General features: G+C 41.6%; 3 protein-coding genes across 3 annotated transcripts in view; 1 reads left to right on the forward strand and 2 right to left on the reverse strand.

The window, feature by feature from the left end:
* Positions 1 to 1,650, reverse strand: part of grk5l (G protein-coupled receptor kinase 5 like) — a 39,748-nt gene extending 38,098 nt beyond the window's left edge. The window contains exon 1 of the mRNA XM_074669969.1: positions 1,167 to 1,650. Within this exon, the coding sequence (XP_074526070.1) occupies positions 1,167 to 1,218 (52 nt within the window). The 5' untranslated portion in view covers positions 1,219 to 1,650. The remainder of the gene's footprint in view (positions 1 to 1,166) is intronic.
* A 3,230-nt stretch (positions 1,651 to 4,880) lies between these two features.
* On the reverse strand, positions 4,881 to 8,319 carry lsm1 (LSM1, U6 small nuclear RNA associated). Its single transcript, XM_074670624.1, has 4 exons — positions 8,035 to 8,319; positions 7,815 to 7,883; positions 7,502 to 7,617; positions 4,881 to 5,529 (listed from the first exon to the last, which is right to left on the reverse strand). Exons 1-4 carry the CDS (start codon positions 8,078 to 8,080, stop codon positions 5,359 to 5,361), a joined length of 402 nt encoding a protein of 133 aa, XP_074526725.1. The 5' UTR covers positions 8,081 to 8,319; the 3' UTR covers positions 4,881 to 5,358.
* A 369-nt stretch (positions 8,320 to 8,688) lies between these two features.
* On the forward strand, positions 8,689 to 14,493 carry bag4 (BCL2 associated athanogene 4). The gene is made up of 5 exons (XM_074671404.1): positions 8,689 to 8,991; positions 9,567 to 9,686; positions 9,900 to 10,124; positions 10,346 to 10,618; positions 12,570 to 14,493. The coding sequence occupies exons 1-5, from the start codon at positions 8,989 to 8,991 to the stop codon at positions 13,047 to 13,049; spliced, it is 1,101 nt and encodes a 366-aa protein (XP_074527505.1). The 5' UTR covers positions 8,689 to 8,988; the 3' UTR covers positions 13,050 to 14,493.
* The last annotated feature ends 188 nt before the right edge of the window (positions 14,494 to 14,681 follow it).

Here is a 14,681-nt window from a genome sequence, read left to right on the forward strand (position 1 = left end):
CAGCCTGGTCGTGCTCTGCCCACATAAAACAAGCGTCCAGATTGACCCACAGGCGGGGTGTATCCTCCGTTTGGGGTTTGACAGCATGTCGACATACTGGTTCCCTTGATGATTCCATTAATTCCCTCTCTGCAGATGTTTTTTTTTCTTTTGTAGAAAGTCATCACTGTGAGATCAATAGAAGGAGCTGCCAGTCTCCTCCTGCGTCACTCTACAGTTCCACTGAATTTTGCCACATGAAACCACACACTCCCGGCTATCAGTGAGTGTGTGCACCTAAACTCACAGAACGCATTATCTGAGAACTAGATCTTGTGGAAAAAAAACATTACTGTGAAATGCAAATTTGGCAAGGGATGGATTTCCAAGGAAGGAGCCTTCTGATGTTAACAAAGTAGTGCCAAGAAATCATTCAGGGACCGTGAGAAACCATATGGGAAGCAACCATGGCACCAAACTGCGTGGTGCTCACCTGCAGGCCTCCAGAAAGCCCCAATGACACCACACAGCTTTGTATTTCAGACCATACAGTCCATCCGCATCTGGCCTCCCAGACACAGGACCGTTCATACACTGATTGCAGCCTCTGTGTGTTGGTGTGTTGGTGTGTGTGTGTGTGTTCAGGCCTCTTTCACTGACTTCAACGCGAGTCACGTCATCAGATCACCGTGTAAATGCCAGCCAGCCTACACTCATTTATTCCCTGTGTGAAGAGAGACTTTTTCCCTGCCTCAGTGTTTGCCTCAGCATGTATAATGTTGCGAAAGAGTGCATTCATTTGCACAGACAGCGAAAGCGGATGTGGGAGGCAGACCCCCCCTCCTCAACACCAACACCACCACCCCGTACATATGTGGGGAAAAAGCGCTACTGATCTGTCACAATCAGCGAGGATTTCGTGATATGGGATTGATTTGCGGTTACATTTCGTCACCTGATGAATCGCACTCAATGAGACGTGTCCAGGATGACAGCCGTATTGCATAAGACTCCTTTTCTCTAGCATCTGTAGGATTTACCTGCTGTGCTGAGGAGTACAGTCCGCAGGCTACCTACTGCCGTCATCATTCCGATTATTCACATCTTTCCTGCACAGTGAGCGCAAAATGTGACCGAGCCAGACCCACTTACTGTTTCACTATTAGCCCCTTAATGTGTCAACTTACCCTCTCTCGCTTTAAGCAGTACAGTGTTGGCTACTATGTTCTCCAGCTCCATCAAAAAATCCGAAATGCAGAGGTTTTCGGTACAGAGGCGCCCGCAGCAAAAGCAACGTCCTTTAGCTTGCTCTGAGGATTTCTCTTCACTCCTCGTCGGTATCCGAGAGAATTTCACTCATATCAAAGTCGTAGTGGATGAAACAGGATGTCATAGGTTGTCTTGCTATGTGAGCTGGGCATGGTTCTTGTTGTGGGCTGTGAGTGCGGTGCTGCATTTCTACTCCAATCCCTCCAAAACCATTCCATGCGTAAGTTGGCAGCGGAATCCCTCCAATGTAGGAAAGCTTCAAGTCACAGGCAGTGAAGTCTTCGAACCGGGTCCTCTGAGCGGATTCTTTTCAGTGGAACACCAGGATACTACCAGCTTTACATTACAGCGGCAAGGGTTGGCTGAGCGCACCAGAGAGGACATCAGCGCGCCCCCCTCCCCCGGTTGGTGCGTAATCAAAATGGGCTGGGCCTCTCTGTCACGGCTGCGTCAAGCGCAAGATGCACACAACTCCACCGGAAGTTTCGCTGACGTTTTTTCAAAATAAGAGTACGGTACTAGCATTATACTGTACAGTGACCCTCAAAAACGTCTCCTGTTTGAATCACAACTTTCACTGTCAGCACATACAATGCAGATCTTTTAAAATTTGCAATTCTAATATGGCTGCCTGTGCCAGCTAATTTGCTTATAAAAATCTGTTTCAGAAGCAGACAGGTGACATCAAGGAGACGTCTATTATATAGTCTATTTTTACAACATGTGCAAGCACATAAGAGTTAATACTGAGAGAAAGACTGAACCTCTTCTGCATCCTCTCATTAATGTACTCACATCTTAGGCCAGTGGTCCCCAAACTATGGCCCGGGGGCCGGGGGCCCGCCTCCACCTTTTGCCCGGCCCCCTGAACAATACCAGAGGCGCATTATGTTTTTTGTTTTTTTAGCCTGGCCCAATGATCAAGACTTATGCGAGCATAAATTATCTTTTTACTCTACCTTTCTGCAGTTTGTGGCCTATCTGAAACCCCTCCCTTAAAAAAAATACATACTGTTAGTGAAATGTATTGTGCTGTTAGCTGTTGTATCACTTAGTTTGGTTTCTTAGCCTGGTTGCTTTCTGGTTTTCACAGTGAAGTTAATGAGAGAGGGCTGCAAACAGTGGAGTCTACAGGAAAGTTAATATTTCATGGACTTTTTTTTCAATAAAAAACCTGAAAAGGGTCATTTAATTATCATTTATTTCATAAATGGTGTTATATATGTCATTAACATTGTTATTATTTATATTCAGATTTTTTTTTTCTGTCAAGATCCCAGAAAGGGTTATTAATATTTGGTTATGTGTGGCTTCCTGGGAAACAATAGATATTTACGTTTGGACACCTCTGCGATCATCACACTTTTTTTACTAACTGACCCTGGCCCCTCGTCAGAGAAGGGAAAAGTTGTTTGGCCCAGAAGGGAAAAAGTTTGAGGACCCCTGTCTGAGGCGATGTTACAAAGTAACAGCTACCACTCCACACACTTGTTATCACTATTTATCCAGGGTCCTCTGGGAGAGACCCTTGAAATTGTTTAAAAAGACTGCCGAAAATGAAGATATTATATATTAAATTTTAAAGTTATTAAGTTTAACTTGTTATGAAGAAGGAAAAAAAAGGCTCAGAGACAAAAAAAAGAAGTAAAAACAACTGCAAAGATAATAACCGAAGTAACTTGATGATTGGAAAACAGCCACAAAACAAAAGATAAAGATATAATTAAACGTGCACACAAAATGTTGTTATTTACCACGTTTTGACTTGTCCTTGTCATTGTCCACTACGACTTCCCGTAGTGACGTCGTAGTGGTGTTTACAAACACACAAAATGGAGATAAGAAGTGAGCCCGTTAACTTGTACTTCCACCTCGGAATGACAATTAATGACATTCTTGCTGCTCTTCAGTCGAGCACGGCTGTCTTCTTCTTCTTTGTTTGTAACAGTAGCTGACAACAATATATTATGGGGCATTACCGCCATCTACTGATGAGCCCGGCTGTCGGTTGTGGCTTGCCTGTTAAATGAAAGCGTGCGCACGTTTCAAGTATCTCGTGGGCACGTTTTAGCTAAAATGTGTGTACTATAAGTATCTCATGCGCACGTTTTGGTATCTCGTGCACACAATTTATATTTTTCTCTTCTCTGTGGCACCTTAGGGGCTCCGTACCTTTCTCTTAAAGCTGGAAAAACTGACTTTAACAGCGTTAAAAGGCATGTTCAGGACTGGTTCAAAAAACAGCTCTGGCCTGAAATGCTAATTTGGCTAATGGTACACACTGTACGGGGTGATTTTTTTTTCTAACTCGGCAGTTTGAAAGATATTAGGATCATCTGATTGTCCAATGAGAGACACAGCTCAGCTCATGTGACTGACAGGCGCCCTATAGCTGTTAGAAAGGAAGCTCAATGCCAGAGTCATATCCAATATGGCCCCCGCCAATAATCAGCCTTATTGCTCTGCGTCAGGAGCAGATGAATGATGTCACAGAGACTACTTCCATATGTTTTACAGTCTTTGGTTGGATCTGGGCACTGACAGATAGAAGTGCTGAAGTGGGGTCTGAAGTGGAATGCTTACATCAGAGATCTTAGATGCAGGCCAATATAACCAGATACTCCTTTTTTTTCTTTTTGCTGGTATCAGACTGATAGCTAATACCAATATCAGATCATGGCACCCCTACTCTTCATGCAATAGCTTAGCCAAATTTTAACAAGATGGAAGGTTTAATTCGAATATGATTTAAAAAATGCTTCTTGCAAGGAAATAATAAACAAGTACTCAAATAGAAAATAGATAACACAATAGCTGTGTTTTCCCTTAGAGTGACTGTGCATTGAAGGAATGGTTGTCCTATGGTGGCATTTCTACAATATTTAACCTTCCAGTTTCCACGCAGATGCTGACGATGACACAATTACACTTAAGAGAATGGTCCACCCCAAGATCTCCAATTAATGCTTGCACATCATTTAATGTTGTGTTTTGGATTGATGCTTACCACTGGGGCTTTTATTTCCACACATTTTTTGTCCTAAAAAGGAATAGGAAAAACTACTCTTTTTTTATTAGAAAGTGTAAATCCGCTCTTTAAAACCGCACTCAACCTCTTTATGGTGGGCCTCAGGAAATCCATTTATTAATGGGTACTTTTACTTTGAAATTTGCCCGGTTGTCTTACACCTGTGACTGTACAAAACTTGATATTTCAAGTGAACGTTGCAGGTTGTTGTACAGTGTTCACCTAGTGAAAAAAAACTCATACATACATTGAATGTGGGCTGAGGGCTTGTTCACGTGGTGCTATGATAACTGGTTTAAGAGTTTATCACCTCCTCGCAGACCTCCCTACTGCTGCTGCTGTAGACAGTGTAAAGGGCAGACTGAAGCATCACAGTGCATTCTGAAGAAGCCTCAATGTATCTGGCCAATTCATGAACAACCTGCTCTCTACTGATGATGCAGATTGGGCTGAGTTCCCCAGATGAGCTGTTTCCTTCAATAAACAGGACATGAGGCAGCCTGATACTAAACCCAAGTCATCAGTTTTCTTTCATCCAAATGAGATATACTCAAGCCACATATCTGATGTCCCATGCCTCATGAAGCTGAAGGCTTCCAGTGACTAGAGACCTTAACTTCCCCACATTTTTCAGCCTTTAATGTCGTAATACATTCAACTTAACATCATTGAAACAAAACAAAGCAGTCAGGTAGTGCACACTTTCCATAATGAAAAACTAAACTCTTTAATGGAGCATAGCAAGTAGTTATTTTCAATAGCAAGCTCACATATCTCCAAATAAAAAGACCCACCATGTCAGGGACACAGAGGAAAGTGCTGCGACAACATAAATGCTAGGTTGAATGAACTTATACAAACACATGATTATTTTTCTTTTTGCAGGCATGATCTGCAAAACTGAGAGCAGCTATCAAATTATTTTTCTCCAGGAAGTTCAAATAAAACTCATACAGTATATTACAGTATACAGGCCCAGCATGATGCAGCCTTCAACAAATAAAAAAAATAAAACATGCCCTCTCAAAAATCAGATTCAATATGAAACATCCCAGTCCTTTACAAACTGAGGCCCCTCTGTGTTAGTATTCATCTAAGTTATCAGCTTTAGGGATGGAGAGGCCTCGGTCCTTCAAGACCTGCATTTTCACTTTCTCTGTCTCCTGTTTGGCTTGCTGCTCCAATCGTTGCTCCTCCAGGATCTCTTCAATGGAAACCTGCTGCAGGAGAGTGTCGCAGGGTTTATCCACATCCTGCAGGGACAGAATCAGTGTCATCTGTCACTGGCTTAAACAAATCTACAATGTAATGCATTTCAATAAAAAAGCTGAAACAGACTTGAGTATGTCACCAAAGGAGCTATTTTGGCGCAACTGCTTCACTGTTGAGAAACTATATTTAGTTTTATTATTTGACACTTCTGGTGTTAACATACACTTTGGCTTTAAGTATTATGAAATATAAAATAAGCAGACATTTTTTGTTGATCCTGACTTGTTACCAGTTATGTGACTGGATGAGTCCAAAAAGTCCCACAAGTCTGGCACAGTTTGGAACAAAACTGAATCTCCTCCCACATCAGCAAATAGGACATAGATGAATCGGTAGTGACTTGTTTAAGGAACATTGGAGAAAAGCTGTGATATTATAAAAATGATGACACAAAACTTGATAGCATTTTCTGGAACTTAAATCCTTCATTAGTGTCACATGTTTTTGTTGGAATAATAGAAGTTAATCAGACACTCTTCTGTTGTCTAGTTCCTGCTAGGCATCTATTCATTACTGACATCATGAAGTGGCACTGATCCACTGTGGTGTTCGAACCACACACAGGTGAACTGAATAGCATTGATTATCTACTTATAATGGAATATGTTGGCAGGTGAGAAATGTTTGTCTGCAGGCGAACATTTTGTTTTCCACGATGATGTGCTGCGTGAAGGAAATTGAGCAAGGGTAGGGGTTGTTTCCAGTCTGCAAAGGTCAGAACTGGTGGCAAGCTCATGGGCAGCCAGGATGCACAAATGTGTGTGGTTGACCTATGAGGCCTGGGTCTAAAAGAAGAGACTGGAGCTCAAATGAAGAAGTTAAAGCTGGTTCTGAGTGAAAGGTGTTGTGCACAGAGTGCACGACAGTTTGTTCCATATGGTCAGGATGCCCGTTCTCATCCTTGTCCTCCACCTGAAGTATCTACAATGGCCACTGAGCATCAGAAATAGACCAAGATGAACAGTACTGACTGGGACAATAAATTCCCCAGTATCAATCCAAGTGAGTCATGCTGGATAAGTATATGGAGGCTCCACTTTAAACCTTGTAGGATTTTAAGAGTATACAGCTGATGTCTTGGTGCCACAGTACACCTCCAGGTCTACTGGAGTCAAGGCCCACCTCAATGTCCACACTCGGTGATCTTGAGGCGCGCCCCTATGAAGTCCATTAGGGGTTTTGAGCTGTCTCAGTTGAATTTCAAAGTGCATGAGACCTCTCACACTGACTTTCTGGGCCCCTGATGCACCCTCACTGTAATGGGACGTGTAACAATAAGAAGGCAGGGTTCTCGGGGGAAGTCTTGGGGTTTAGGGGAGAAAAATGACATTCAGCCTATGTCTCTTCAGGTTAGGACTATCATGTCCTGAGGGGCCACTCATGAGTCATGTCCATTATGTGTGCAGCTCCAGAGGAATTAATAGCATTCCGATTATCACACCCATCACGAATGTTAGAGGCCTTGACACAAATTCCCACCTAAACATACAGTACATATTCAAATTTGCATTACAGTAGCAAAAACAGGTTCCATGGAGTACATACTATTTGTAAGTAACAAATACTTTTCACTAATATTTTGGGCACATCCTTTTCTTTGAGATGGAGTGAGACTTTTCTGTGAGTTTCTGATCCTGCATTTTTTCATCCATAAATTTAGATAAGACGGAGCAGTATATTGTCGAAGGTTAAGTAATTTCAGGAGGTCCAGCTGAACATGAACCAGCTTTCACAAACCATGGAGGAGACACAACCCAATGCTTTTTCCACCTGACATGTTAATAAGGACCTTTTTGATACTGTATTTAAAAACAACAGCAGATGCATTAAAACAACCTATTGGGATAATGGGAATAACATCAGTGTCTGAATATTAACGCCAGTGATGCTGAAACCCCCTTTGCATTCTCTCATCTTTGCATCTAATTTAAAGAAGACATTATTTTCACTTACTATCTCTCCAAGCAGTACCACATTCTCTCCTCTCACGATGAATATTCCTCTAGGAATGTCACCAAATTTTTTCCCCACATGGATGCGCTCAACAGTTTGATGGAAAACTAAATTGGCTGGAAGGAAAGGGAAAGAGGTTGGGGAAAATAAATCCAGTGCCATGTAGAACAATAAAAACGTAAAGAAAGAACCTGTAGAATAAGTAAATTGATATAAGCCTTAACTTGGCGAGCTAACATGTATTAGCCCGTGCTTTCGTGTTTAGCATCCTTAATGAGTCAAAACAAGTGAGTAACAATGAAATGAGTTATACCAAACTGATCAATGCTTCTCAGGTAACCAATCAGCGTCCTTCCATCTCGTAGCAGCACCAGGTGCTTCTCTGTAGGACACAACAACATCGGCGCGTTTTCATACGGTTTTACACATGAATACATGATCCTGTATGTGTCAGACACCATGCTACAGTCTGAAACCACTTTTCACAAAACCTCCTCTTCCTACGAAGCACTCGATGCTCCTTTCATACTCACTGTCGATGTCGTCAATGAGGCTTGCCGTCCCTGGCACGTAGTTCATCTTGGGTTGCTGTTAATTTGCTTCGTTAATTCAATGCAACTTCAAGCCATGAATGTTTCAAAAATTGTTTCTATCAAGAGGAGCACAGGAAGCGTCTTTAAACACGCCTGGGATTAACTTCCTGTAGACGTTTAACCCTTGATGAGCTGTATCACATTTCACTTGCTTTTATTATTTAAAAAAAACCTTTGGTAATGATACATTTTCTTTATATTATTCAAATGATATTTTTAAAGCTTCTGAAATTAATAAAAGGTGTGTAGATACTAAAACGATATGTCGTTTTTATGACGTGTTTCCCGTTGGCCAATAGTGTCCGCTGACGCCATGCTACACCACAGATCGTATCTGAAATCAAGAGTGGCAGGGTTGCAAAAGCACAACCCTTGAGCTCATCACCCTCTCACCCCATAAAGATATACTCATTTGAATAAATTGCTCACGTCAAAACTGACCAAAACGTCTGTTCCCTGGTATAAATGGTATTTGTAGCACCTATGTCCTAAAGTAGGAGGAAAATAACTGCCGGCGGCAGCTTTCCTCTATCGTTGGTTCTTGGTGCCGGGAAACAGCACCAGAGTGGGACGTCTGTCATACAACAGTGACTTCTATTTAAAGAGACAGCGCACGTATACCGGAGCTCGATGTCATTCAAACATTTCCTGATTCTGATAAAGCGATCTTAACCACCGCTGAATAACAACCACATTGCTGTCAGCGATTTGAGACAACTGACAGCTCGGATCGGGATCACTAGGCTTCTTGAAGACTGGATTTGTTTGGTGATGGCTCTGGACAGGACGGGGGAACGCGTTTAAGCTGATGCATCACCGTTAACTACAGTCAAGTCTGAAATCTGGCCCTCGACCTGCAAGTCGGAAAATACTAACAGGCAGTAGGGAAACAACATGGTAAGTGAGTGGATTTCGCTAAGACAAATGCGAACGAGTTTCCCGCTGTCTTTTTGTGCTTTCAATAACGGAAACATGACCCGAGTTAGATAGATAGCCATTGTTTTCCTGTTAGCTTGCGTAACATCAGAGATCTGTCTGTGCTAGTCAGACGGCTAACTGAGCTAGCTGGTATTATGTAATAGTTGCCGCTATATTGCTAGATCTGCCGTTGGACGCGTTGTCACGTTTATTTTGACGTGATAACATTGTTTTTTTTCTCCAACACGCGCATGTTTTGTTATCAACCAAACACCGTTCATTTAAATTTAAGGATGCCCATGGCCTGTTGGTTACACTGTATTCACCCTCTACGTAAAAAAACAGGTTCAGTGAGCAATAAATGAGTCAGTGCATCTGTTGACTTAGGTTATTGTGTATTCTGGGATGGGCGAGGATGTTAAAAATACGAGGGTTGTAGTTGTGAATGTGTGCGTGTACCAAGAATAGCTCTCATTATAGATAGTAGTATCCGTGGTGCCTAGGGACAGAGAAACGCTCTTTGATAACTCTCTTTGTTTGATTTGTGTTTATAGGACGCTCCTCAGTATCCAGGCTATCCTTCACATTACTGGTATCCCCAGTCTCATTCAACAGGACACTATGCAAATACCTACCCCTCGGGATCAGATGTCCAGCCACAGTACAGTCCACAGGTACAGATCATGATGCAACAACCTGACCCTCTAAATCCCAGTGTGTACAGTGGATCTACCTCTAATCATAAGTCGCTTAAGCACTTTCACCTTTCTCTCACACTTACCACGTTGCTGCTGTGTTATAACAGTTACATCACCGCATTCTATATATTTACTCACAGATATCGACACACAGTTTTATTTATACTGTCTCTTGTGCTTTCTATTTAGGTGATGCCTGGAGGATATCCAAATGGTCATGGTGTCTACAGCCCAGCACAGAGTCAATACTCTTCAGGTGGTTTCCACCCCTCCAACCCTTTCTACTGTGCTGACCCTCAGAGACCAGCCCCAGGTCCTTATCCCAATCAGGGCTGTCCAGCAGAGCAGAGCAGTGGGCCTTCTGGGCAGCCGCACTCTCAGCACCAACATCCTCACTATCCACACTGTCCAGGAGTGAGTTTGTTAACACACACACACACATACACACACACACAAACACACAAACACACAAACACACACACAATCAAGTATCAGAAAATAATGTCTCAGTTGATTTTATCTGACTCTGAAATACTTTGAAGAGCTATTTTTTTCAAAAGTATTACTGTTAAAAATACAAACATGTACATATTAGTTAGAAAATCTACATTTATCTTTTTGTCCCCCACATTCAGGGTCCTGGATATCCTCCTGGAGCATACCCTCACTACAGCGAAGGTGGTCATGCAATGCCTCCAAACCCCCCATATCCCACTGGCCAGCCTCTCCATCCAAGTCCCCAGGGAGATGGATGGACGCACTCTGGTGCATATGCCCCTCCTTCACAGCAGCAATGGCAGCCAGGCCAGCAGCCCCCACAGAACCACTTTGGAAACCCTGTCCGTCCAGCTCATCCTCCAGCATGGCCCGGCACTGGAAGTGGGGCTCCACCACCTTACCAACCCAAGGTAGGATTCGGCAGCTGTTACTGATGTGTACATCACTTTTAAATGCAGGTCAATTTTTTTGGACAGTAAATACACTTATATTATTCAGTCAGTCCAATTGTTCAGTATTACTTACTAAACTGTTATTTTACTAAAGTAAACTTAGTAAAAAATACTAACCAGCCTTAATGTAAACTGGTAAACTGGGCGGGTGTGTGAAACATTATTTTCTGATTAATGTTGAAGTATGTTGAGTCACAGAAGTGCATCATGAAGGAATGTGTGCGCACACAGTCTTCTGTCGTAGTTCTGTGGTGGCCAGAAAAACAGGGAAATAGATGTCACTTAGGCTGTATTTGTTTAATTACACCTTTATTTAAACGGATAAAAGACCCACTGAGACCTCTTTCACATGGGTTACCTGTCCAAGAGAGGCAGCAGCACACGTTATAGTAAATCAAACAGACAGTTTACAATAACAACAAACATTAAAATATTAAATACAAGCAATTTGATTTACCAAGTGCAGGTGTTAATTTTACAGTAACAACTGAGAACACAGGCACCAGTGGAAGGATTTCCATTGTCGATACCTTAAGCAAGAGGCTTCCAGTGAAACAAATTCTGAAAATTTCAGTTCAGATTGGTGGGCATTCCAAGCAGAAGGGGGACTGGAACTGAAAGCTTCTTCTCCTCCGTTTCAGTTCAAAATAAAAAAGCAGAGATACAAAATGTAATTTGATCATAAGAAATGCAGGGACAATATGCTTTTCTCCTGATTTGATTCTTGATTCTTTGATGATTCGGTGCCAATTTGACTTGATTCTTCAATATTTCATAATTTTGCAGTTTTAACACCAGGCCAAGTGAAAAACTTGATTGTTGATGATAATGATGATGATGAAATCTACAAGCTATATCAGGAGCCATATTTTCACCCAAAATGCACATCACATGAGTTAGTTTTTAAAATTTGTTTAAGGGATCTGATATACTACGATACACCAATTTTTTCTCCCACCCCTAATTGCAAGGCATAATTACTTTCAGTTCTTTGAAGATAAGTGCCTAGATAAGCAGGACTTAAGCCACGAAGAGCCTTATAAACCAGAGTCATCCTGTGTGTGTATCTCCCTACATTCAAGGAAGGCGTACCAGCTTTAGCATACAGCTCCTAGTGGTGTGTAAGGTGGCTACGACCAGTGATAAACCTCAAAGCACAGTGGTAGACTGGAGTCAAGGACTGTAGGCAACTGTTTGGAGCACATATAAAGACCACATCACAATAATCAAGAACAGGCAAAAAAGTAGCCTACATCAGAAGCTTCTGAGCTTTGAGGGAGAAACATGACCTGTTTCTATAGTAGAAACCAAACTCCATCCTTAATTTAGAGATCAGATTTTTGATATGAACTTTGAATCAAAGATCCACATCAATAGTTAGTCCCAGGTACTAGTATCTAGTGTCGAGCTCTAGACCAGACTGATTGAAGGCATATCCTCCAAAGACACAAATGCATTTGCAAATAGGATTAGTCTAGATTTTTTAGCACTTAAAACCATTTTCAGATCTGCACTGCATCAAAGGCAGATTGCAAGAATTCAAATGCCTGTTTTGAGTGCAGTAAATCATCCTCATGAAGACGGTATGAGATAGTTGGAAAGTAAACATCATTAATGTAAATTGTGATCTGTATGAAAACTTGCATAATGCCTCTTTAATTATTTATACTTTATTAATAACAGTAAAGGTGCAATTGACCAATGAGAGCTCTGTTTAGGCCAAATAAGGTAAATTCTTTGTAAAAAAGTGAAATTATTTATTAATCAGAAATCAAAATGATGTGCTGGTGAAGTTGATGGTTTTACTGCTTTATGAAGTGAAGAAGTAAAAGCAGTTTATATACTTTGTGTTCATCAATATAAAGGATTTCTAAATAGTCTCAAGCAAAACCTTTTTGTGTCATTTTAGGATCAGCAGCACCAACGTCCCCCACCAGTTGGACCTAAACCCAGACCACCCCCACCCTCGAACCCTCAACCCAGTGGAAAGCCTGCTGAAATCAGTTCACCTCCCCAAATGTACAACAAAACTGGTAGAGGTGAACCTAACCCTGCCCAAGCTGACCCCCCTCCCTCAGCCCCAGCTCAGACTCCAGCTCCAGCCCCAGCTCCAGGTCAAGCCGGCCCCCAGCCTCAGAACCAGAATCCGGGCCTGGCGAAGGTGCATCAGGTAATGTACAGAGTGCTGCTGCTTCAGGAAGATGTGGACGAGTTTGTTGGCAAAAAAACAGACAAGAGTTATCGTTGTCTGGAGGAACTGCTCACCAAAGAGCTGCTGGAGCTGGACTCTGTGGAGACTCAGGGACTGGAGAATGTCCGGCAAGCCCGAAAGGAAGCCGTACAGAGGATCCAGGCCATTCTGGACCAGCTGGAGAAGAAAGCCTTCTGAACTGGACTAATATATTGGTTTATGGGCCACTAAGTTTCTGTTTTCTTCTCCCAGATCTTTTATGGATATAATGAGGGTCTGGTCTTGTTCCTCAGAGCGTTTTTCTATATGTTTTTTTCCATTAACATAAAAAAACACCTGAAGTAAGAGCCTGAGGGAAAGACTAAGGAATCACTGACACCTGGAACCTTTAAAAGCCTAATTGTGCTGGTATAAATGATGAGCTGGTTTTAAAAGTGCAGACTGATGGTTGTTCATATCGTACTCGACTTACAGCCTCAATGAGTGACTGTGTTGGCTGCACAACCTGACACTTCAGCTCGGCTCATCTTTTATGTCACGCCTTTGCCAGCGCCATGGTGGACAGGAGATGGATTGATTGGGTGCCGCATTAAAATCCGGCTGTGGTCTCTGCCGATCCAGATCAACTTCATGCTGTCCCTCAGGATTGTAGGTTGCTTTCAGTCTAATCCTACATCTAACAACACCTGCACTTGGTTAGCTGTCTACTAACATGTTTCAGTCCATTTGCATGAACACCATATCGTCTGATAGGCCCATAAGTTACTTACTTCTTCTCTCTGAAGGAGTAGGTGCAATGCTTTACCTTTTTTTAAATGTGCTCAAAGCCCCGCATGCACTGTAATGTCAGGAAAGCAGTCGATACAGGCGTGACATTCCCGAGCTCATAATTGGGCCTAGAACGTAGCAGATTAGTGAAAACCCCCTACAGATTGCTGTCCCATTTATTCCATCTTTTGGATGACGATGCCTCCTCGAATCTGACCTACATATGAATGCTGTGTATTTCTCTCCAGGAACTACTGTTATAAAAGATGTTTAAGTAAAGGACTAAAATGAAATGAAAAGTTGTTAAATTTACTTCTTTCTATCCTTTTTCAACACTTAGAATATGTCTATAATTAAGCAAGAGTCGTATTTTTCAAAACAAAGTGTTCAATCTGTTCTTCGAAGCAATGGCAGAAAAAATGATTTCTATTGTTTTCATTTTTTGTATGCATGTTGAAAATTAGTTTGATTTGTTTCTGTTTTCTGTCCTTGTTAATTCAAACCCATATTTGCATCACAATCACAATGTGTAGAGCAAGTCTTTTTTTGTTTGTTTGTTTGTTTCCAATCATTCTTGATGTCTTGTTTTAGAAAAAGAGTGCCATATGTCAGGAGATTATTTTACAGTATAAGACATACAAAAAAATAAAATAAAGTTAAGGTTACAAGCTTTGCATGGAAAAAAAAATCACCTGTCATATGTGTTCATTTTTTTGTGCTGGTGAGTTTTCTGTTCGATGGAGCACAACTGTACAGATTAACATGTTATTGCATGTTTCCAACTTGAGATGGGAATCTTTGCCTGATAAATACTGAAATTATCACACCTGGAAAAAAATAGCAGAGAAATAAATAATGTTAGTATATTTTTCAACCTGGGATCAAATGATTTTTGCTCATTTTTCTCTTTGTTTTCCTTTGACCGGTTTTCCTTGCATTTGGATACAGATAATGTGAGCAGAATCAAAACAAGACAAAAATCTGCATATTTTTCTCAGGGCTAAATGCAGATAAATTTTCATTTCATTACTCATGGATTCAAAAGAGGAATATTTTCCTGAC

The sequence above is a fragment of the Halichoeres trimaculatus genome, unplaced genomic scaffold (assembly GCF_033239565.1).
Source record: "Halichoeres trimaculatus isolate MK-OKI-2021-1 unplaced genomic scaffold, fHalTri1.1 fHalTri1_scaffold_5, whole genome shotgun sequence".
Classification (NCBI taxonomy): Eukaryota; Metazoa; Chordata; class Actinopteri; order Labriformes; family Labridae; genus Halichoeres; species Halichoeres trimaculatus.